This window comes from Mesoplodon bidens (genome assembly GCF_964165515.1).
Source record: "Mesoplodon bidens genome assembly, chromosome: 11".
NCBI classification, from domain to species: Eukaryota; Metazoa; Chordata; class Mammalia; order Artiodactyla; family Ziphiidae; genus Mesoplodon; species Mesoplodon bidens.
The window spans coordinates 77,059,766-77,085,330 of record NC_138167.1 but is presented as its reverse complement, the minus strand read 5'-3'; the positions used below and the strand labels follow the sequence as shown (position 1 = coordinate 77,085,330).

Genomic DNA, 25,565 nt, shown 5'->3' with positions numbered 1-25,565 from the left:
AAATTTAAGAAAATTGAAATCATGTCAGGCATCTTTTCTGACCACAGTGCTATGAGATTAGCAATCAATTACAGGGGAAAAAACGTAAAAAACACAAACACATGGAGGCTAAACAATACGTTACTAAATAGCCAAGTGCTCACTGAAGAAATCAAAGAGGAAATAAAAAAATACCTAGAGACAAATGACAATGAAAACACGACCATCCAAAACCTGTGGGCTGCAGCAAAAGCAGTTCTAAAAGGGAAATTTATAGCTATATAAGCCTACCTCAAGAAACAAGAAAAATCTCAAATAAACAATCTAACCTTACCCCTAAAGGAACTAGAGAAAGAAGAACAAACAAAACCCAAAGTTAGTAGAAGGAAAGAAATCATAAAGATCAGAGCAGAAATAAATGATACAGAAACAAAGAAAACAATAGCAGAGATCAATAATACTAAAAGCTGGTTCTTTGAGAAGATAAACAAAATTGATAAACATTTAGCCAGACTTATCAAGAAAAAGAGGGAGAGGCCTCAAATCAATAAAATAAGAAATGAAAAAGGAGAAGTTACAACAGACACTGCAGCAATACAAAGCATCCCGAGAGACTACTACAAGCAACTCTGTGCCAATAAAATGGACAACCTGGAAGAAATGGACACATTCTTAGAAAGGTATAACCTCCCAAGACTGAACCAGGAAGAATAGAAAATATGAACAGACTAATCACAAGTAATGAGATTAAAACTGTGATTAAAAATCTTCCAAAAAACAAAAGTCCAGGACCAGATGTCTTCATGGGTGAATTCTATGAAACATTTAGAGAAGAGCTAACACCCATCCTTCTCAAATTCTTCCAAAAAATTGCAGATTAAGTACTCCCAAACTCGTTCTATGAGGCCACCATCACTCTGATACCAAAATCAGGGAACGATACTACAAAGAAAGAAAATTACAGACCAATATCACTGATGAATATAGATGCATAAATCCTCAACAAAATACTAGCAAACAGAATCCAACAACACATTAAAAGGATCATACGCCATGATCAAGTGAGATTTACCCCAGGATGCAAGGATTCTTCAATATATGCAAATCAGTCAGTGTGATATACCATATTAACAAATTGAAGAATAAAAACCATATGATCATCTCAGTAGATGCAGAAAAAGCTTTTAACAAAATTCAACACCCATTTATGATAAAAACTCTCCAGAAAGTGGGCATAGAGTGAACCTACCTCAACATAATAAAGGCTATATATGACAAACCCACAGCAAACATCATTCTCAATAGTGAAAAACTGAAAGCATTTCCTCTAAGACCAGGAACAAGACAAGGTTGCTCACTCTCACCACTATTATTCAACATAGTTTTGGAAGCCCTAGCCACGGCAATCAGAGAAGAAAAAGAAACAAAAGGAATACAAATTGGAAAAGAAGAAGTAAAACTGTCACTGTTTACAGATGACATGATACTATACATAGAGAATCCTAAAATTGCCACCAGAAAACTGCTAGAGCTAATTAATGAATTTGGTAAAGTTGCAGGATACAAAATTAATGCACAGAAATCTCTTGCATTCCTATACACTAATGATGAAAATTCCGAAAGAGAAATTAAGGAAACACTCCCATTTACCATTGCAACAAAAAGAATAAAATACCTAGGATTAATCCTACCTAGGGAGACATAAGACCGTATGCAGAAAACTATAAGACACTGATGAAAGAAATTAAAGATGATGCCAACAGATGGAGAGATATACGATGTTCTTGGATTAGAAGAATCAATATTGTGAAAATGACTATACTACCCAAAGCAATCTACAGATTCAATGCAATCCCTATCAAATTACCAATGGCATTTTTTACGGAACTAGAAGAAAAAATCTTAAAATTTTTATGGAGACACAAAAGACCCCGAATAGCCAAAGCAGTCTTGAGGGAAAAAAACAGAGCTGGAGAAATCAGACTCCCTGACTTCAGACTATACTATGAAGCTACAGTAATCAAGACAATATGGTACTGGCACAAAAACAGAAACATGGAACAGGATAGAAAGCCCAGAGATAACCCGACACACCTATGGTCAACTGATCTATGACAAAGGAGGCAAGGATATACAATGGAGAAAAGACAGTCTCTTCAATAAGTGGTGCTGGGAAAACTGGACAGCTACATGTAAAAGAATGAAATTAGAACACTCCCTAACACCATACACAGAAATAAACTCAAAATGGATTAGAGACCTAAATGTAAGACTGGACAGTATAAAACTCTTACAGGAAAACATAGGAAGAACACTGTTTGACATAAATCACAGCAAGATCTTTTTTGATCCACCTCCTGGAGTAATGGAAATAAACACAAAAATAAACAAATGGGTCCTAATGAAACTTCAAAGCTTTTGCACAGCAAAGGAAACCATAAACAAGACAAAAAGACAACCCTCAAAATGGGAGAACATATTTGCAAACGAATCAATGGACAAAGGATTAATCTCTAAAATATATAAACAGCTCATGCAGCTCAATATTAAAGAAACAAACAACCCAATCCAAAAATGGGCAGAAGACCTAAATAGACGTTTCTCTAAAGAAGACTTACAGATGGCCAAGAAGCACATGAAAAGCTGCTCAACATCACTAATTATTAGAGCAATGCAAATCAAAACTACAGTGAGGCATCACCTCACACCAGTGAGAATGGGCATCATCCGAAAATCTACAAACAACAAATGCTGGAGAGGATGTGGAGAAAAGGGAACCCTCTTGCACTGTTGGTGGGAATGTAAATTGATACAGCCACCATGGAGAACAGTATGGAGGTTCCTTAAAAAACTAAAAATAGAATTACCATATGATCCAGCATTCCCACTACTGGGCATATACCCAGAGAAAGCAATAATTCAAAAAGACACATGCACCTCAGTGTTCACTGCAGCACTATTTACAATAGCCAGGTCATGGAAGCAACCTAAATGCCCATCAACAGACGAATGGATAAAGAAGATGTGGTACATATATACAATGGAATATGACTCAGCCATACAAAGGAATGAAATTGGGTCATTTGTTGAGATGTGGATGGATCTAGAGACTGTCATACAGAGTGAAGTAAGTCAGAAAGAGAAAAGCAAAAATCATATATTAACACATGTATGTGGAACCTAGAAAAATGGTACAGATGAACTGGTTTGCAGGAGAGAAATTGAGAGACAGATGTATAGAACAAACGTATGGACACCAAGGGGGGAAGTGGGGTGGTGGTGTGTTGAATTGGGCGATTGGGATTGACATGTATACACTAATGTGTATAAAATGGGTGACTAATAGGAAGCTGCTGTATAAAAAAATAAAATTAAATTCAAAAAAAATAGAACTATGTTATGTAAAACGTCTAGAACATGCCTACTTCCAAGTTAAATGCTCCAATTAGTTCATGCATTTGATGAATCACTTTCTTCATTTTCTGGAAACATTGCTAAGGCAGATTCTCCCATAACTACCATGCTCTATAGGCCTCACAGCGTGGCTTTTGGGATCTTAGTTCCTCAACCAGGGATTGAACCCCAGCCCTTGGCAGTGAAAGCGTGGAGTCCTAACCACTGGACTGCCAGGGAATTCTCCAGATCGCACTTTTAAAAATATATTTGATCATTACTCTCAAATACTTGTATACCTACTTCTTAGACTTAATAATGTAGTTTATATGTGCATCTAATATTTTTTCTGTCCTCTTTGAAAGTTAAATTGCTGACGTCATGACACTTAATCCCTAAAATTCTTCAGCATATCACTTCCTGAAAATAAGGACAAAACCACAATACCATTATCATGTATAAGAAAACTGAAGTATTCCCTAATATCATTCATTTACTATTTTCCCTATTCAAAGTTTTCCATTTGTCCCTGTAATGGGTTTTATGTCTCTTTAGAGTCTTTTAGAATCCTCCTCAGGTCTTTTCTTCTCTTGTTATTTATCTGTTGAGTTCCTACTGGTATTATTTAACTTGTTCCTCTATTTCCAATAAACTGGAAACATCTAAAAGCTTGCTTAGACTGAGCAATGTAATCTATGAAATACTTCATAACTGATGCTGAGTATTTCATTTTGTATCACACTAGGAGACACAAACTGAAGTTGTCCTGAATTTGTGAGGTCTTTCCAATATAAAGATGTAGTTTTTCTTTTGCTGTCAAAAAAGATCTAGTGATACTTTGACTCTGTAAATATCTTGTTTCCCAACAACCTTTCACTGAATGGTTTTGAGCATGCACTGATGATCATTGTCTGAATCAGTTATTTCTTTGGAGTTTGCAGAATGGTTACTTTCCACCTCTATCATGTCTTTACACTAATTTGATGCCATTTCTCAGTAAAGAAGAGCTTTATCTTATTAACTGGGATGAAGTACAGTTCCCTAAAAATGGCAGGGTCACTACTTAATTCTTTCTCTTTAATTACCAGTTTAGGAGTTAGTGTAATAGTTACTTATAGGAAGAAAATTAGATGGTTTTTTTCTGTTTATGTTTCTCTTTTTATGTGTGTTTACATTACTATGGACTCATGGATTTTTATTTATTCAGAGTTTTAAAATCAATTAGTCATTAATCTTTGATGTTAAAATGTAGGGGTCCCCTTCAATCTGGCTTCTGTATCTTTTTTACATGCCCCATTAGAATTTTGAGCACTTACCTCTTTTCTGGTACAAGAAAGTATCCCAAGCCCACCTTTGGTTGTTTCCTGCTTTAGCGACTGTAACTATTTTCTGTTGCCTTACATTCATTTATTGCTTACATTCTCATTGTTTGTTTTTCCTGCCTTGACAAGATGTTTACCAAATTGCGTGGTCTTTTCTCAGTGATACTTAAGGAGTACACTCTTTTTTTTTTAGGAGTACATTCTTATAGGCTACAGGGAGGAAACAATAATTGTTATTGTGCCTTTTATTTAAGAGGAATGAACTAATTTGTACATTTAAAATGACGTAAATAACCAGGAATGAGGACCTATCCATTCCAATGGAAAATCCTTATAAGGAGCCTCATAGAAAATGTGTCTTGGTGGAACATGGGTAGATTAAAAGAATGTACAGCTTTTTTCTCAGTTTATTTCTCCATTTATTAGATGAATTTATGGAAGGGACGTAATAGGTCTTTGTGGAAGAAACAAAAAGAAATTACAGAAGCAATTAAGAGAACTCAAATAATGGGGTTTATGCCAGTTACATTTATTTATTTATTATTTATTTTTGGCTGCGTTGGGTCTTCGTTGCTGGGCGTGGGCTTTCTCTAGTTGCAGAGAGTGGGGGCTACTCTTCATTGTGGTGCACGGGCTTCTCATTGAGGTGGCTTCTCATTGTGGAGCACAGGCTCTAGGCGTGCGGGCTTCAATAGTTGTGGCACGTGGGCTCAGTAGTTGTGGCTCGCGGGCTCTAGAGCGCAGGCTCAGTAGTTGTGGCACACGGGCTTCGTTGCTCCTTGGCATGTGGGATCTTCCCAGACCAGGGATCAAACTCGTGTCTCCTGCATTGGCAGGCGGGTTCTTAACCACTGTGCCACCAGGGAAGTCCCCAGTTACATATTGATATAAGGATCCTGCATATCTCAAACACCGGCAGTAAATTATATAAAGTTGTCATCAATAAACTTATTTTATGATAAAAATAATATTAAAGGGATAGCCATGAAAAAGAATTATAGTATATAGAAACTGAAGGGTCTTCATCGTAAGCATATAGTTTTCTCATTTAACAAACAATGGTAATTTCGTGGTGTTAATCCTCTACTTTTTATCTTTTGCCTTCTTGGATTATATTTTCTAAGAGAATTTTATCTACCAGTTAGCTGATGGATTAGATTTTATGCGGACTATTAAGATAGCAGCTATCCTCTCAACCATTTTTCTGTTACTTGCAGACTTCTGATTTTTCTTTTGCAAAGTATTTTATTTCTATTAAAATTCCAAAGTGACTTTTTGGGCTACAGTCTTAAAAAGATATATTTTGATCACCAAATGCTTACTAATGTCACACCAGTTCCTCAAGTAGATGAATGAAATGGACTGGAGGAACAATATTTTTGTTTCCTTATTTTATTTTTCCCTGAGGTACTAAACTATTGCTTTAGAAATTCTGAAGTAATGAAGGGAAGAACCGAATAAAGGCCCCAAAAGAAAATAATCAGTTAAATAAAAAAATTCTACGAGTATATTAGTTATAGTCCAATCTTGTTTGTTCATTATATGTAAGAATTTATGTGTTGACAAATAAAAACAATACTTGCATAAATTTTAATATCAATTTAGAAAAACTGACTTTATTCAAATTGAGATTGAACATATGCATTTCAGTAATAGTTAAGGGTTAGGAAAAGCAACGTGAAGTTGTCAAAAAGCTTAAAATTGTTCAACTTCTAAACAAACATTGCAAATATTTTGTGGTATGGATAAAATCAGTTTATTAAACAGATAAATGGAACAGTATCTTTATTTTTGGTATCTGGGTAAAAGCTTCAATCTTGTGGATTTTTTCAATTTAAGCCCTTACTTCTGGACATCATAACTGTATTTATGTGGAATGCTTTTCCAGAGAGCCTCTTTAAAACCCACTTGCAAATACAAGAGCAGGGAAACCATAACTGCCATGTTATCTGACCATAATGATAGGGATAGATTTCCAATTGCAGCCATGAGTTAGAAGAAACACTCTAACTGTGAGGACTCCAAGATGTTTTTCCCTGATGTTTGCCTAACATCACAGATCAGAAGGACAGAATTTGCTAGCCTTTAAGAACAAGTTGTAGATGTGGGAGTTTAAGTCCTGGTCTTGTACCCAATAAGGATCAGACATATACATATTAGTAAACTCATTATTTTTGAACAGCAGAAGCACAGTGAAATACAGATTGCATGAAATTAAATGTAGAAAGAGTAAAGAAATTTCTGATTACAATGTGAATATCTCTTTCCTCTGCTTTGATTTTTGGGAAATTGTGTCACACTTCCTGTATGTTTTAGACAGACTATTGCACTGTGAGGTTAAAATGGAAACTTTGCATTATAGATTCACATGAAATATTATGATTTACTGTGAAAGTAAAGATAAAAGGACTCTTGAAATAAAGCAGAAAACTATGTTATACCTTATTTTATAAAATTTTAGGACATCTTTTTTTAATATATGTGAAAGCACTTTAATGATGAAAAGTAACCTCCTACTACTATTAATAATAATAGTAATAACAATAACAACAATAATACTTAATATTAGCAGTAGTATGTTCTACCGTATAAAATAATCTTCCAGTTTCAGGAGTAGTATGAGGCTAAGTTGAGTCCCCAGAGAGTAATATACTACTTATTTAAAGTAGAAGAAACAACTTTCAAAAAGTGCTGAAGAACATTTCATTGAGTACTCTCTTTCTCTAGCATTAATGGTAACCTAGGGTTCTTAAAGATTTTTGTGCCTCCCCAAGTATTCAACTCACTACCAGAAGATTCTCTTCTTTCTTTCTTTCTCTCTTCCTTCCTTCCTTCTTTCCTTCCTTCCTTCCTCCCTCCCTCCCTCCTTCTCTCTCTCTCTTTCTTTCTCTCTCTTTCTCTTTCTTTCTTTTCTTTTCTTTCCTTCTTTCTTTCTTTCTTCCTTCCTTCCTTCCTTCCTTCCTTCCTTCCTTCCTTCCTTTTCTTTCTTTCTTTCTTCCCTTCCTTCCTTCTTTCTTTCTTCCTTTTTTTATTCAAGCAGAAAGTCACAAAAATTATAATCATCCTCCTCAGTTCACTGAGTCCCATGTAATTAATTTTTTTTATTTTGATCTTTTGTTAGCATTTTTATGAATTCATCAGTTTACCATTAGCATTCTGAAAATGCTTATTCATTCAGTTCAGCAGTATAGTCAGTTACCAGAAACCTGTACTTCTCCAGCTCTGTTTTTTTCTCTCAAGACTGCTTTGGCTATTCGGGGTCTTTTGTGTCTCCATAAAAATTTTAAGATTTTTTTTCTAGTTCCGTAAAAAATGCCATTGGTAATTTGATAGGGATTGCATTGAATCTGTAGATTGCTTTGGGTAGTATAGTCATTTTCACAATATTGATTCTTCCAATCCAAGAACATGGTATATCTCTCCATCTGTTGGCATCATCTTTAATTTCTTTCATCAGTGTCTTATAGTTTTCTGCATATAGGTCTTTGGTCTCCCTAGGTAGGTTTAATCCTAGGTATTTTATTCTTTTTGTTGCAGTGGTATATGGGAGTGTTTCCTTAATTTCTCTTTCAGATTTTTCATCATTAGTGTATAGGAATGCAAGAGATTTCTGTGCATTAATTTTGTATCCTGCAACTTTACCAAATTCATTGATTAGCTCTAGAAGTTTTCTGGTGGCATATTTAGGATTCTCTATGTATAGTATCATGTCATCTGTAAACAGTGACAGTTTTACTTCTTCTTTTCCAATTTGTATTCCTTTTATTTCTTTTTCTTCTCTGATTGCCGTGGCTAGGGCTTCCAAAACTATGTTGAATAATAGTGGTGAGAGTGAGCAACCTTGTCTTGTTCCTGATCTTAGAGGAAATGCTTTCAGTTTTTCACTATTGAGAATGATGTTTTCTGTGGGTTTGTCGTATATGGCCTTTATTATGTTGAGGTAGGTTCCCTCTATGCCCACTTTCTGGAGAGTTTTTTTTTTATCATAAATGGGTGTTGAATTTTGTCAAAAGCTTTTTCTGTATCTATTGAGATGATCACATGGTTTTTATTCTTCAATTTGTTAATATGGTGTATCACATTGATTGATTTGCATATATTGAAGAATCCTTGCATCCTGGGGTAAATCCCACTTGATCATGGTGTATGATCCTTTTAATGTGTTGTTGGATTCTGTGTGCTAGTGTTTGGTGAGGATTTTTGCATCTATATTCATCAGTGATATTGGTCTGTAATTTTCTTTCTTTGTAGTATCTTTCCCTGGTTTTGGTATCAGGGTGATGGTGGCCTCATAGAATGAGTTTGGGAGTGTTCCTTAATCCGCAATTTTTTGGAAGAGTTTGAGAAGGATGGATGTTAGCCCTTCTCTAAATGTTTTATAGAATTCACCTGTGAAGCCATCTGGTCCTGGACTTTTGTTTGTTGGAAGATTTTTTTTTTTTTTCCTGTGGTACCCGGGCCTCTCACTGTTGTGGCCTCTCCCATTGCGGAGCACAGGCTGCGGACACGCAGGCGTAGCGGCCGTGGCTCACGGGCCCAGCCGCTCCATGGCATGTGGGATCTTCCTGGACCGGGGCATGAACCCGTGTACCCTGCATCGTCAGGCGGACTCTCAACCAGTGCCCCACCAGGGAAACCCTGTTGGAAGATTTTTAATCACAGTTTCAATTTCATTACTTGTGATTGGTCTGTTCATATTTTCTATTTCTTCCTGGTTCAATCTTGGAAGGTTATACCTTTCTAAGAATTTGTCCGTTTCTTCCAGGTTGTCCATTTTATTGGCATAGAGTTGCTTGTAGTAGTCCCTTAGGATGCTTTGTATTTCTGCGGTGTCTGTTGTAACTTCTCCTTTTTCATTTCTAATTTTATTGATTTGAGTCCTCTCCCAGTCTGGCTAATATTTTATCACTTTTGTTTATCTTCTCAAAGAACTAGCTTTTAGTTTTATTGATCTTTTCTATTGTTTTCTTTGTTTCTATTTCATTTATTTCTGCTCTGATCTTTATGATTTCTTTCATTCTGCTAACCTTTGGGTTTTTTAATCTGCATTCTCTAGTTCCTTTAGGAACTAGAGTGTCAGGTTAGGAGTGTAAGGTTACACTCCTAACCTTTAGGAGTGTAAGGTTAGATTGTTTATTTGAGATTTTTCTTGTTTCTTGAGGTAGGCTTGTATACTTATAAACTTCCCTCTTAGAACTGCTTTTGCTGCATCCCATAGGTTTTGGATCGTTGTGTTTTCATTGTCATTTGTGTCTAGGTATTTTTTTATTTCCTCTTTGATTTCTTCAGTGAGCACTTGGTTATTTAGTAACGTATTGTTTAGCCTCCATGTGTTTGTGTTTTTTTACGGTTTTTTCCCTGTAATTCATTTCTAATCTCATAGCATTGTGGTCAGAAAAGATGCTTGATATAATTTCAATTTTCTTAAATTTACTGAGGCTTGATTTGTGACCCAAGATGTGATCTATCCTGGAGAATGTTCCATGCGCACTTGAGAAGGAAGTGTATTCTGCTGTTTTTGGATGGAATGTCCTATAAATATCAATGAAATCTGTCTGGTGTTGTGTCATTTAAAGCTTGTGTTTCCGTATTAATTTTCTGTCTGGATCATCTGTCCATTGGTGTAAGTGAGGTGTTAAAGTTCCCCACTATTATTGTGTTACTGTCAATTTCCTCTTTTATAGCTGTTGGCAGTTGCCTTATGTACTGAGGTGCTCCTATGTTGGGTACGTATATATGTATAATTGTTATATCTTCTTCTTGGATTGACCTCTTTATCATTATGTAGTGTCCTTCCTTGTCTCTTTTAACATTCTTTATTTTAACATCTATTTTATCTGATATGAATATTGCTACTCCAGGTTTCTTGTGATTTCCATTTGCATGGAATATCTTTTCCCATCCCCTCACTTTCAGTCTGTATGTGTCCCTAGGTCTGAAGTGGGTCTCTTGTAGACAGCATATATATGGGCCTTGTTTTTGTATCCTTTTAGCAAGCCTGTGTCTTTTGGTTGGAGCACTTAATCCATTTACGTTCAAGGTAATTATCGATATGTATGTTCCTATGACCATTTTCTTAATTGTTTTGGGTTTGTTTTGTAGGTGCTTTTCTTCTCTCGTGTTTCCCACTTAGAGAAGTTCCTTTAGCATTTGTTGTAGAGCTGGTTTGGTGGTGCTGAATTCTCTTAGCTTTTGCTTGTCTGTAAAGCTTTTGATTTCTCCATCGAATCTTAATGAGATCCTTGCCGGGTAGAGTAATCTTGGTTATAGGTTCTTCCCCTTCATCACTTTAAGTATATCAGGCCGCTCACTTCTGGCTTGTAGATTTTCTGCTGAGAAATCAGCTGTTAACCTTATGGGAGTTCCCTTGTATGTTATTTGCCATTTTTCCCTTGCTGCTTTCAATAATTTTTCTTTGTCTTTAATTTTTGCCAATTTGATTACTATGTGTCTCGGCATGTTTTTCCTTGGGTTTATCCTGTATGGGACTCTCTGTGCTTCCTGGACTTGGGTGGCTACTTTCTTTCCCATGTTAGGGAATTTTTTGACTATAATCTCTTCTAATATTTTCTTGGGTCCTTTCTCTCTTCTCCTTCTGGGACCCCTATAATGCGAATGTTGTTGCGTTTAATGTTGTCCCAGAGGTCTCTTAGGCTGTCTTCATTTCTTTTCATCATTCTTTTTTCTTTATTCTGTTCCGCAACAGTGAATTCCACCATTCTGTCTTCCAGGTCATTTATCTGTTCTTCTGCCTCAGTTATTCTGCTGTTGATTTCTTCTAATGTATTTTTCATTTCAGTTATTGTATTGTTCATCTCTGTTTATTTGTTCTTTAATTGTTCTAGGTCTTTGTTAAACATTTTTTGCATCTTCTCGATCTTTGCCTCCAGTCTTTTTCCAAGGTCCTGGATCATCTTCAGTATCATTATTCTGAATTCTTTTTCTGGAAGGTTGCCAATCTCCACTTCATTTAGTTGATTTTCTGGGGTTTTGTCTTATTCATTGATCTGGTACATAGCATTCTGCCTTTTCATCTTGTGTATCTTTCTTTGAATGTGTTTTTTGTTCCATAGGCTGCGGGATTGTAGTTGTTCTTTCTTTTTCATTTATTTCTGATCTGATCTTTTTTTTTTTTGTGGTACGCGGGCCTCTCACTGTTGGGGCCTTGCCCGTTGCGGAGCACAGGCTCCGGACGCGCAGGCTCAGTAGTTGTGGGTCATGGGCCTAGTTGCTCCGTGGCATGTGGGATCTTTCTAGACTAGGGCTTGAACCTGTGTCCTCTGCATTGGCAGGCAGATTCTCAACCACTGCGCCACCAGGGAAGCTCTGATCTGATCTTTTTTATTTTTTTCCTTCTTCTAACTTTGGGGGTTTTTTGTTCTTCTTTCTCTTAATTTCTTTAGGTGTATGTTTAGGTTGTTTATTTGAGATTTTTCTTGTTCCATGAGGTAGGATGTATTGCTATAACCTTCCCTCTTAGCACTGCTTTTGCTGCATCCCATAGGTTTTAGGTCTTCGTGTTTTCACTGGCATTTTTTTCTAGGTATTTTTTGATTTCCTCTTTGTTTTCTTCAGTGATCTCTTGGTTATTTAGTAGTGTATTTTTTAGCCTCCATGTGTTTGTATGTTTTACGGTTTTTTTCCTGTAACTGATATGTAGTCTTATAGTCTTGTGGTCGGAAAACATACTTGATACGATTTCAGTTTTCTTAAATTTACCAAGGCTTGATTTGTGACCCACGATATATTCTATTCTGAGCATGTTCCGTGAGTACTTGAGAAGAAAGTGTATTCTGTTGTTTTTGGTTGGAATGTCCTATAAATATCAATTAAGTCCATCTTGTTTAATGTATCATTAAAGCTTGTGTTTTCTTATTCATTTTCATTTTGAATGATCTGTCCATTGGTGAAAGTGGGGTGTTATAGTCCCCTAATATTATTGTGTTACTGTCGATTTCCCCTTTTATGGCTGTTAGCATTTGCCTTATGTATTGAAGTGCTTGTATGGTTGGTGCATAAATATTTACAATTGTTATATCTTCTTCTTGGATTGATCCCTTGATCATTTTAGGACAGATCTTAAAGATGATTTTAATTTAGTTGTATCTTAGTACTTTTCTTTTTAAGGCAATTTAATAAAAATATATGAGCACTTATTTGATCCCAACTTCCCGATAAGTTTTTATCAGTAGTTTCAATTTTGAAATATCTAAAAGGGGAAATACATGTATTAATTTTTCTTTTGTTTATCATTGAACAAATGCTGATTGAGAACTTATTAATAAGAATGGATTGATTACCTGCTCTAATGCCAGTCATTCTTTTAGGACCTAAGGATACATCATTTGCTCTCAGGGGACTTATAAAATAGTAGAAAGATTAATAAAATAGACAAAGTATCAGAAAGTATTAATATTTATGTAGAGAATTATAATTGGTTCATATGCATAGTTATAACAGGGTCATAAGAAAGAGAATATGTGAATAGCTTCTTTATGCTGGAGAATCAGGGAGCCTCTCTTCAAATGTAACATTTAGTATCTTTAATATTTAAGAAAAATGGTTTCATAGAGTTCACATCAAACTTTTTGTTTTAATGAATTTTGCTTAGGTTATATTTTGAGTCCATGTTTAAGGTAACCTTTTCCTGTCCATTGAGGTTTTTTAAATTGACCCTGACTGCCTTACATGTTTTAAGAATTGTTTTTTACATGAAAGTTAAATAATCCCAAAGCATGTTATCTTTAGAAGTGCTTTTAAGATGTGTATGAACTTGAAACTTCCTTTATCACTGTCTGAGAGACTTCCTATTGATTTGTAAGTTTTATTTCTACCTTTTAACTTTCTTTGTGCTTCTTAATTTAATGTGATTAGACAGAATATGAAGAAATCTTAATTTTAATAGGGAAAATATTTTCTTAGAGTTTAAAGATGATAAATTATTGGGTCTTTAGCTAAGTTATCAGTCACTTATAGACTTATGAATTTCATGAGTTTTGAGCATAAGTTGAGTTTAGCATTTGTGAGTCTATTTTAACAGGGTAATAGGCAAGGAGAGGATTTCAAGTGAACATTCTGGGAGCAACATCTAAGAATTAAAAACAAACAGGATTCCAGAGCAGGGTGAAAGTAGTTGAGAGTGTGAGAATAAGGAGAGAATTTCATGCAAGGAATTTAATTTTGATGAAATCCAATTTATCATTTTCTTCTATTACGTTTTGTACTTTTGCTGTCATATCTAATAAGTCTTCCTAATCCCAAGTCATGAAGATATTCTCCTATGTTTTCTCCTGAAAGTTTTATAATTTTATACTCTACATTTAGGTCTGTGATCTAGTTTGAGTTAATTTTTATAAAAGGTATGAGGTTTAGGTGAGGTTTATTTGTTTTGCATATGGATGACCAGTTGCTCCCACACCAATTATTGTAAAGACTGCCCTTTCTTTATTGCTTCTGTTGCACCTGTATCAAAAATCAAATAGCGGGCTTCCCTGGTGGCGCAGTTGTTGAGAGTCCGCCTGCCGATGCAGGGGACACGGGTTCGTGCCCCAGTCCGGGAGGATCCCACGTGCTGCGGAGCGGCTGGGCCCGTGAGCCATGGCCGTTGGGCCTGCGCGTCCGGAGCCTGTGCTCCGCAATGGGAGAGGCCGCAGCAGTGAGGGGCCCACATACCGCAAAAAAAAAAAAAAAAAAAAAAAATCAAATAGCAATATCTGTGTTAGTTCTCTTTCTGGACTCTATTCTGTTTCATTGATCTGAGTGTCTGTCCCTTTGTAAATGCTATGCTTTTTTTGTTTTTTTTTTACAATTTGTATTCAGTTATTAAAAGGAAACATTTATAATCTCAAGGTTGTGAAGGATTCTTAAGACCCAGAAAGCAAAAAAAATTAGGGAAAAGATTAATGAATTTGATCATTACAAAATGTAAAGTTTCTTGACCTATTCTATTAACAGTGGTAAAGTATAAGCAAAAGACTGAGAGAAGATCTTTGCCAGTGCATAATATATGTGGGTTAAAATCTAGAATATAAAAAGAGTTACTATGAATAAGAAAAAAGCAAACAAACTACACAAAAGAAAGCCATGCAATCATTTAACAGGAAAAGAAATAAAGATGGCCAACACATTTTTAAAGATTCCTAGTCTTCCAGGTAATCGGAGGAAATAGGTAAAACTTTTAAAGTTTTATAACATTAAATATTGGCCAGGATATAGGAAAATGGGAGCTCTCCTTCACTGTTGGTGGGGGTATAAATAGGTACAAGTGAAGGACACTTGGCAGTATGTATTAAAATAATAAAAAAGTACATTATAGTCCCAGCAGTACTATAAAAACACTCAACATATATACAGGGAGATAAGTATCAGAATATACATGCAGCAATTCTTATAATAAAATTTGGAGGAATCTAAATGACCCTCATTAGGGGAATGACTAAATTGTAATATTTTTATATTAGAATGCTATATATTACTGTTTATAAGGAGACAGGTTAAGTTTCTCTTTATGGGCCTGAAAGCTTCCTGACCCTCATTATATAAGCAATATTTGTTCCTTCTTTCACAGAAGAAAGGTAGAATTAAATTGTAACATTGGCAATTTACAGCAAGATTTGTGTGCTGTTTTCAAGAAAATGGATACTCCTGTGAGAAGTCTTTGTTCATAAAAACGTTTTTCTGTTGTTTAATGTATCTATTGGGTTGGCCAAAAAGTTCGTTCGAGTTTGTCCGTAAGATGGTACAGAAAAACATGAACAAACTTTCTGGCCAGCCCAATATTAGAAAATAAGAGGGAAGCACCCCTTAGTGCCTCAAAGGAAATAAGAAAATTAAGACTGAATATCACCTGGGTTCCAAGTTTCTGCCATGGGAAGGAAATCAATACTGTGCTGTCTTGACTATTGTAATTGTAAAGTAATTTTGAAGATCATTTTTCAGCACATATAATATGTTGTTTCAATGTCTTCTGGCTTACATACTTAATTTTTGATGTTCTATTAACCTTACTATTGTTCCTGTGTATGTAATGTGTCATTTTGCTCTGGCTGCTCTTAAGATTTTTTATCTTTGGATGTCAGAGTTTAAGTGTAAAGGAGTGATTTTCTTTGTGTTTTCCTATTTGAGTAACTTCTTGGATCTATAAATTGATGTTTTCCACCAAATTTGGGATGCTTTTTGCCATAATTTCAGCAAATATTTTTTCTGGTTTTTTCACTCCTTTGCAGGGATTTCAATTACATGTATGTTGGACTTGTTTAAATTGACCTGCAGATTTCTTTGGTTCCTTCTTTTTTTTTTTTCTCTTTTGTTTTTCAGATTTGGTAATTTCTATTGATATATCTATATGTGCACTGATAGTTTCTTTCACTTTCTTCAAGTTGCTGTTGAGCACACCAAGCAAATTTTGTTTCAGTTATTGTACTTTTTATCTCTAGAATTTTCTCTTTAGAGTGTCCACTTTTCAGTTCTCATTCTTCTTTTAAGTCACTGATAACATAGTTTCCTTTAATTCATTGAGCACATTTTAGTTTAGTTCTTTGACTGTATTTATAGTAGATGCTTTGATGTTCTGTCTGATAATTCTAACATGTCGTCCACTTGGTGACATTTTCTATTGACTGCTTTTTATTCTAAGAAGGGGTCACAGTGTTTTTTCTTTGGCTGTCTAGTAATTTTTGGATGAAACCCAGACATTTCAGGTAATATTTTATAGCAACTCCAGTTTTTTCTCATGTTCTTCTGAGGAACATTGGTTTTTATTTCTAGTAGGCAGGTAACTTGCCTAGATTCCAACTTCATAGTTTGTTTCCTTGGTGGTATGCATTGGATATCTGTTCTTATAGTTTCTCTTTGCTGTTTTTTTTAGCTTGGCTTTTGTAAGCCTTCCCTCTGCCTGCCAAATTTGGCAGTCAGCCAAGCATTTGGGGGAGATATGGAGCTTATTTTTGTGGATTCCTTTTTCCTAGGGATTTTCATGAGTTTTCCAGTTGTTCTGACAGGTTTTGGCTTTGTATACTTAACATTTCAAGCCTGTTCAGCTTCAGTTTTCTGCCACTTAAACTATACACAGTTGTAGAGTGCACTCAGTTTAGCAAACCTTCAGACGCATAGCTCTGATTCTTTATAGCTCAATCTTTCTAATATATTTCTTTCTGTTTTCTGTCTGTGTTTTTGATAGACCCCCTGGAATCTTCCCCATGCTTGCATAGTTTTGCTGTCAGCTAGGGGTTTTGGCTATTTATGCTCTCAGTTGTTTCCAGGAATTCCTCCTTTAAATTTCTAGCTGTTTTCCCAGCTCTGAATTCTAATCTCTGGCACCTTTAGTCACTTCTATAGTCATGAAACTTGGGCCAGTAAACCACAAACTTAATTCATACCCTTCTTATTGCAGTTCTTTTAAAACTAAATGTTCCTCCAGCCTCTATTTTTTGGACACTTTCCAGTGTCTTTAAACACTATTTAAAATTTTTTATTTAATATTTAATGTTTGTTATTTAAGGGGTTCACATGATAAGTTGCATCTCCCCCATTACTGGAAGTTGTAGGACCTTGAATAACCACAAACTTGCAATTCTTACCCTTCTTGTTGCAGTTCTTCTAACATTAAATTCTCCTCCAGCTTGTGTCTGCTTTTTGGATGCTTTCCAGTGTCTTTACATAGTTATGTTTTAAAATTTTTACCTAATATTTTGTAGTTGTTACCTGTGGGAGTTCACAGTATTACTTTTGTAATACTAGAAGTTGCAAGGCCTTGAAAAGCTATAGTTAGCTAATTTTAAGAAAAAGATCATTGAATACCCTGGTTTATCACTTGACTGTGAAGGACAAGTGCCGTATATATGAAAGAACTGTTGCCCCTATCAAGTTCTCACAAATGTTACTTATCTTGTGTTTGAACAGTCTATAGCTCTGTTTTAGGCCAGTTAATGTCAACATCAACTACTTGCTATTATTTGCTACCATTTGGTTGAATCTCTTTATTTTAATACTTAGTTGGTTATTTGGTATTGTGAAAGTCAGTATTTAGTAATTCTTCAGAAATTTAACAATTTAACCTTAGCCCTTAGATCTTGCCCTGTAGATAGACATGGGTATAGGACCAAATAGTGCCAGTTGGCCCATGCCCTACGCTTCAGGGAGCTTCATTGTTGGTGATTATTTAGTGGCAAATGTATGTAGGGAACTGAGATCCGGTCTCATCAGAAATGCAGCTGTATCTTTTATATCATTTTCTAAGAGACATTTTCCAACAATTATGATAGTTGTTATTTACTTATAGATTCTCATTGGTGGCAAGTTGGTTTCATGAGCCAGGATATGTTCATTGTTCAACCCAAACTTTTGGTTTATATGGCAATTCTCTTTTCCCAAAGAGCTGAGTGAGATACTGTCATTGAATGATCATAAGTATTTTTACTGCGTATTAAAAAAAGATTCTTGGAATGGGAGAAAATATTTACAAATGATACAACAGGCAAAGGTTTAATCTCCAAAATATATAAACAGCTGATACAACTGACCAACAAAAAAATAAACAACCCAATCGAAAAATGGGCAAAAGAGCTTACTAGACATTTCTCCAAAGAAGATCTACAGATGGCCAGTAGGCCCTTGAAAAGATGCCCAACATCACTAAATTATTAGAGAAACGCAAATCAAAACTACAATGAGGGATCACCTCATACCAGTCAGAATGGCCATCATCAAAAAATCTACAAACAATAAATGCTGGAGAGGGTGTGGAGAAAAGGGAACCCTCTTGCACTGTTGGTGGGAATGTAAATTGATATAGCCACTATGGAGAACAGTATGGAGGTTCCTTAAAAAACTAAAAATAGAACTACCATATGACCCAGCAATGCCACTACTGGGCATATACCCTGAGAAAACCATAATTCCAAAAGAGTCATGTACCACAATGTTCATTGCAGCTCTATTTACAATAGCCAGGACATGGAAGCAACCTAAGTGTCCACTGACAGATGAATGGATAAAGAAGATGTGGCACATATATACAATGGAATATTACTCAGTCATAAAAAGAAACAAAATTGAGTTATTTGTAGGGTGGTGGATGGACCTAGAGTCTGTCATACAGAGTGAAGTAAGTCAGAAAGAGCAAAACAAATACCGTATGCTAACACATATATATGGAATCTAAAAAAAAAAAAAAAGGTTCTGAAGAACCTAGGGGCAGGACAGGAATAAAGACGCAGACCTACTAGAGAATGGACTTGAAGACACGGGGAGGGGGAAGGGTAAGCTGGCATGAAGTGAGAGAGTGGCATGGACTTATATATACTACCAAATGTAAAATCGATAGCTAGTGGGAAGCAGCTGCATAGCACAGGGAGATCAGCTCTGTGCTTTCTGACCACCTAGAGGGGTAGGATAAGGAGGGTGGGAGGGAGGGAGATGCAAGAGGGAAGAGGTATGGGGATATATGTATAGCTGATTCACTTTGTTATAAAGCAGAAACTAACACACCATTGTAAAGCAATCATACTCCAATAAAGATGTTAAAAAAAACCCAACTCCAATGAGGTACCACCTCACACTGGTCAGAATGGGCATCATTAAAAAGTCTACAAATAACAAATGCTGGAGAGGGTGTGGAGAAAAGGGAACCCTACAACACTGTTGGTGGGAATGTAAGTTGGTACAGCCCCTATGGAAAACAGTGTGGAGGCTCCTCAGAAAGCTGAAAATAGAGTTACCATATGATCCAGCAGTCCCACTCCTGGGAATATACCTAGACAAAACTATAGTTCAGAAAGATACATGCACCCCTATATTCATAGCAGCACTGTTCACAATAGCCAAAATATGGAAACAACCTAAATGTCCATCGACAGGTGAATGGATAAAGATGTGGTATATGTATACAATGGAATACTACTCAACCATAAAAAATAATGAAATAATGCCATTTGCAGCAACATGGATGCAACTAGAGATTATCATACTAAGTGAAGTAAGTCAGAAAGAGAAAGACAAATACCATATGATATCACTTATATGTGAAATCTAAAATATGGCACAAATAAGTTTATCTACAAAACAAAAACTGACTCATAGATATAGAGAACAGACTTGTGGTTGCCAAGGGTCGGGGGGGAGGGAGAGGGATGGACTGGGAGTTTGGGGTTGGTAGATGCAAACTATTACATTTAGAATCGATAAACAACAGGTCCTACTGTATAGCATGGGGAACTATATTCAATATCCTCTGATAAACCATAATGGAAAAGAATATGAAAGAATGTCTATGTGTGTATAACTGAGTCACTTTGCTGCACAGCAGAGATTGGCACAGCATTGTAAATCACGTATACTTCAATAAAAAATAAATAAATAAAAAGATTATTTATGAATTTAGAAATCTTCAATAAAGAAAATATTTTATTGTACAGGTACAGTTACTAGCAAAGAAAATTATCTACTCATATTTAAACCTGCTGGTGAATTCAAAGAACGACTTGGCTCTGGCTCATATTCTCAATATTCCTGATAGAGGGCTTGGAAGAGAAGCCTTCACTGATTTGAAACATGCTGCTCGAGAGAAACAGATGTCTATCTTTTTGGTATGGACATGTTACATTTTCAATATTTATTTTAAAGACTCTCTGAACAGTGGATCCATGTACCTTAATATAGAATTCTTGTAACTATGATAGAGCAACTTTTAAATTGTGAATATGTGTTCTATGTCATGTATTTGAAAATCCATGGTAGTTTTGTTTTTTACTATATATTTTACTATATATATAGTTCATAAGGGAGAATTTCTCTAAAGCTGTGTTTCCCTACATGTGTTCTGCGAAGTGCTAGCCCTGTTAGATTCTCCTTGAATAAATTATTTCCAGAGGCAAAAGTTCCTGTTCAATGCTCTTTGAATAAATGTTTCCAAGGGCAAAAAGTTGGAAATGGCGTATACTCTTACTGGATATATGTAACACATGTATACTTCTTCCAAGAAGTCCTACCATAAAGAAATCTGCTTAAGTTAACCTTGTTATTTAACCTGTCGTTTCCTAAGTTATTTAACTATGGAACTTTCCCCAGATTATTTAAATTTCATATATTTTTCCTTTCTTAGGATATGCTTTGGAAAATACAGCTTTAGAACATTTTGTCTTTGATGGAGATGGCCTAATGTATAGCCATCTTATTATATATGTATTTTTATCACTGTAAAGGCAAGACCTTTTGAGCTACACATGATCAAATGATCCTAAAATGTGAAAGCTAGATGGGGCTTAGTGATTATCTAGTCTAAATCTTTATTTTACAAATAAAGAAGTTAAGGCTTGGAAGAGTTGAATTAATTGTTCAACTTTGAATAAATCAACACAATTGACACAGAAAAATCCCTTTGTTCCATATAACAATTCCAGTAGCCAGTAGTCAGTCTATTTAAGAATATATTTATTTTTTATAGAATACCACTGTCTAATTCTTTATAGACAATGATATACTCTTTTTTTATGGCCATGCTGTGTGGCTTGCGGGATCGTAGTACCTCGACCAGGGATCGAACCGGAGCCCCCTGCAGTGGCAGTGCAGAGTCCTGACCACTGGACCGCCAGGGAATTCCCAACAATGATATACTCTTATGAACATATTCTTACACCCTTAATTTGTCCCTAACTTGGCTCCTCAGTCTTAGTCTCCACCTGTGTTGCCATCACTCTTGCTGGCATGAATTCTACATGACAGTTGTTTCTTTGATTATTTGCTTCTGAATGAAAATGTGGCATGAGTTGTAAAAAGTGCTTCTCTTTGCCTGTGTACCTAGAAATATATAAATGTGCCTAGCTTCATAAAATAAGGTGTAGTTTTAACTTACTAAAGTTAAACACTTAACTTTAAATCATTAAACATAACCAAATTATTTGTTTTAATTCATAGGTGGCTACATCATTTATTAGAACAATAGAGCTTGGAGGGAAAGGATATGCACCATCACCATCTGATCCTTTAAGGACACATATAAAAGGATTGTCTAATTTTATTAATTTCATTGACAAATTAGATGAAATTCTTGGAGAAATACCAAATCCAAGGTATGACAAACGTGTGTTATTAGTCTGTCTTTAAAACTTCACAGAATCAGAGGTAGATTAAAAATTAAGAGCTATTGAAATGACCAAGCATCAGACTAAACTAGGAAGAAGAAACAAAATATCTAGATGAGGGAGGGATAAATTAGGAGTTTGGGGTTAGCAGATACAAACTACTATATATAAAGTAGGTAAACAACAATGTCCTACTATATAGCACAGGGAACTATATTCAATATCCTGTGATAAACTATAATGGAAAAGAATCACTTTACTGTACACCAGAAACTAACATGATATTGTTAATCAACTATACTTCAATTAATAAAATATATAGATTAATAAATTATAATCACATGACCTTTCTCCCTAAATTTCTGCTTATCTGTGATTCTAAAATTTTTGCCAAAGACAAATGGCATGTTCAAATTAAATTTGACTAGAGAAGAGGGCTTACCATTCATTTTTTTTCTGGAAGAAATAGATTTTTGAGGATTGGAAATGACTGAATAGATAATTTCTTTAAACTTTTTATTTAGCAGTAAAGGAAAGTCATACCAAGAATGAGTCAGGAAATTGATAAAAATATGATGAATTTTATATTCTGTTTTCTGCTAGGTTTTTTTTTTCATTTTCTTATGCATAAATTTTTTTTTTGAGATTGTCAGACGGTATTTATTTTTTAAAGATCCAACTATATGCTATCTATATGAGCTACACTTTTTTTTTAATTAGTTTCTGCTTTATAACAAAGTGAATCAGTCATACATATACATCTGTTCCCACATCCCTTCCCTCATGCATCTCCCTCCCTCCCACCCTCCCCATCCCACCCCTCCAGGCGGTCACAAAGCACCGAGCTGATCTCCCTGTGCTCTGCGGCTGCTTCCCACTATCTATCTACCTTACGTTTGGTAGTGTATATATGTCCATGCCTCTCTTTCGCTTTGTCACAGCTTACCCTTCCCCCTTCCCATATCCTCAAGTCCATTCTCAAGTAGGTCTGTGTCTTTATTCCCGTTTTGCCCCTAGGTTCTTCATGACATTTTTTTTTTAAATTCCATATATATGTGTTAGCATACGGTATTTGTCTTTCTCTTTCTGACTAACTTCACTCTGTATGACAGACTCTAGGTCTATCCACCTCATTACAAATAGCTCAGTTTCGTTTCTTTTTATGGCTGAGTAATATTCCATTGTATATATGTGCCACATCTTCTTTATCCATTCATCCGATGATGGACACTTAGGTTGTTTCCATCTCCGGGCTATTGTAAATAGGGCTGCTATGAACATTTTGGTACATGTCTCTTTTTGAATTATGGTTTTCTCAGGGTATATGCCTAGTAGTGGGATTGCTGGGTCATATGGTAGTTCTATTTGTAGTTTTTTAAGGAACCTCCATACTGTTCTCCATAGCGGCTGTACCAATTCACATTCCCACCAGCAGTGCAAGAGTGTTCCCTTTTTTCCACACCCTCTCCAGCATTTATTGTTTCTAGATTTTTTGATGATGGCCATTCTGACTGGTGTGAGATGATATCTCATTGTAGTTTTGATTTGCATTTCTCTAATGAGTAAAGATGTTGAGCATCCTTTCATGTGTTTGTTGGCAGTCTGTATATCTTCTGTGGAGAAATGTCTATTTAGGTCTTCTGCCCATTTTTGGATTGGGTTGTTTGTTTTTTTGTTATTGAGCTGCATGAGCTGCTTATAAATGTTGGAGATGAATCCTTTGTCAGTTGCTTCATTTGCAAATATTTTCTCCCATTCTGAGGGTTGTCTTTTGGTCTTGTTTATGGTTTCCTTTGCTGTGCAAAAGCTTTGAAGTTTCATTAGGTCCCATGTGTTTATTTTTGTCGTTATTTCCATTACTCTAGGAGGTGGGTCAAAAAGGATCTTGCTGTGATTTATGCTGTGATTTATGTCATAGAGTGTTCTGCCTATGTTTTCCTCTAAGAGTTTGATAGTGTCTGGCCTTACATTTAGGTCTTTAATCCATTTTGAGCTTATTTTTGTGTATGGTGTTAGGGAGTGATCTAATCTCATACTTTTACATGTCCCTATCCAGTTTTCCCAGCACCACTTATTGAAGAGACTGTCCTTTCTCCACTGTACATTCCTGCCTCCTTTATCAAAGATAAGGTGACCATATGTCCGTGGGTTTAACTCTGGGCTTTCTATCCTGTTCCATTGATCTATCTTTCTGTTTTTGTGCCAGTACCACACTGTCTTGATTACTGTAGCTTTGTAGTATAGTCTGAAGTCAGGGAGCCTGATTACTCCAGCTCCATTTTTCGTTCTCAAGATTGCTTTGGCTATTCGGGGTCTTTTGTGTTTCCATACAAATTGTGAAATTTTTTGTTCTAGTTCTGTGAAAAATGCCATTGGTAGTTTGATAGGGATTGCATTGAATCTGTAGATTGCTTTGGGTAGTAGAGTCATTTTCACAATGTTGATTCTTCCAATCCAAGAACATGGTACATCTCTCCATCTATTTGTATCATCTTTAATTTCTTTCATCAGTGTCTTATAATTTTCTGCATACAGGTCTTTTCTCTCCTTAGGTAGGTTTATTCCTAGATATTTTATTCTTTTTGTTGCAATGGTAAATGGGAGTGTTTCCTTGATTTCACTTTCAGATTTTTCATCATTAGTATATAGGAATGCCAGAGATTTCTGTGCATTAATTTTGTATCCTGCAACTTTACCAAATTCATTGATTAACTCTAGTAGTTTTCTGGTAGCATCTTTAGGATTCTCTATGTATAGTATCATGTCATCTGCAAACAGTGACAGCTTTACTTCTTCTTTTCCAATTTGGATTCCTTTTATTTCCTTTTCTTCTCTGATTGCTGTGGCTAAAACTTCCAAAACTAGGTTGAATAAGAGTGGTGAGAGTGGGCAGCCTTGTCTTGTTCCTGATCTTAGTGGAAATGGTTTCAGTTTTTCACCATTGAGGACGATGCTGGCTGTGGGTTTGTCATATATGGCCTTTATTATGTTGAGGAAAGTTCCCTCTATGCCTACTTTCTGCAGGGTTTTTATCATAAATGGGTGTTGAATTTTGTCGAAAGCTTTCTCTGCATCTATTGAGATGATCATATGGTTTTTCTCCTTCAATTTGTTAATATGGTGTATCACGTTGATTGATTTGCGTATATTGAAGAATCCTTGCATTCCTGGAATAAACCCCACTTGATCATGGTGTATGATCCTTTTAATGTGCTGTTGGATTCTGTTTGCTAGTATTTTGTTGAGGATTTTTGCATCTATGTTCATCAGTGATATTGGCCTGTAGTTTTCTTTCTTTGTGACATCCTTGTCTGGTTTTGGTATCAAGGTGATGGTGGCCTCGTAGAATGAGTTTGGGAGTGTTCCTCCCTCTGCTATATTTTGGAAGAGTTTCAGAAGGATAGGTGTTAGCTCTTCTCTCAATGCTTGATAGAATTCGCCTGTGAAGCCATGTGGTCCTGGACTTTTGTTTGTTGGAAGATTTTTTATCACAGTTTCAATTTCAGTGCTTGTGATTGGTCTGTTCATATTTTCTATTTCTTCCTGGTTCAGTCTCGGCAGGTTGTGCATTTCTAAGAATTTGTCCATTTCTTCCAGGTTGTCCATTTTATTGGCATAGAGTTGCTTGTAGTAATCTCTCATGATCTTTTGTATTTCTGCAGTGTCAGTTGTTACTTCTCCTTTTTCATTTCTAATTCTATTGATTTGAGTCTTCTCCCTTTTTTTCTTGATGAGTCTGGCTAATGGTTTATCAATTTTGTTTATCTTCTCAAAGAACCAGCTTTTAGTTTTA

The 25,565-nt window shown here is 35.6% G+C and overlaps 1 protein-coding gene across 4 annotated transcripts in view; it reads left to right on the top strand.

Moving 5' to 3' along the window:
- PARPBP (PARP1 binding protein) overlaps window positions 1-25,565 on the top strand; it is an 84,037-nt gene that overhangs the window by 25,441 nt on the left and 33,031 nt on the right. For 3 of the 4 annotated variants that reach the window (XM_081248386.1, XM_081248385.1, XM_081248387.1), the window contains exons 5-6: window positions 20,108-20,278; window positions 21,606-21,760. In XM_081248386.1, coding sequence (XP_081104512.1) covers window positions 20,108-20,278; window positions 21,606-21,760 — 326 coding nt within the window. The remainder of the gene's footprint in view (window positions 1-20,107; window positions 20,279-21,605; window positions 21,761-25,565) is intronic. The other variant, XM_081248388.1, reaches the window with a different exon arrangement.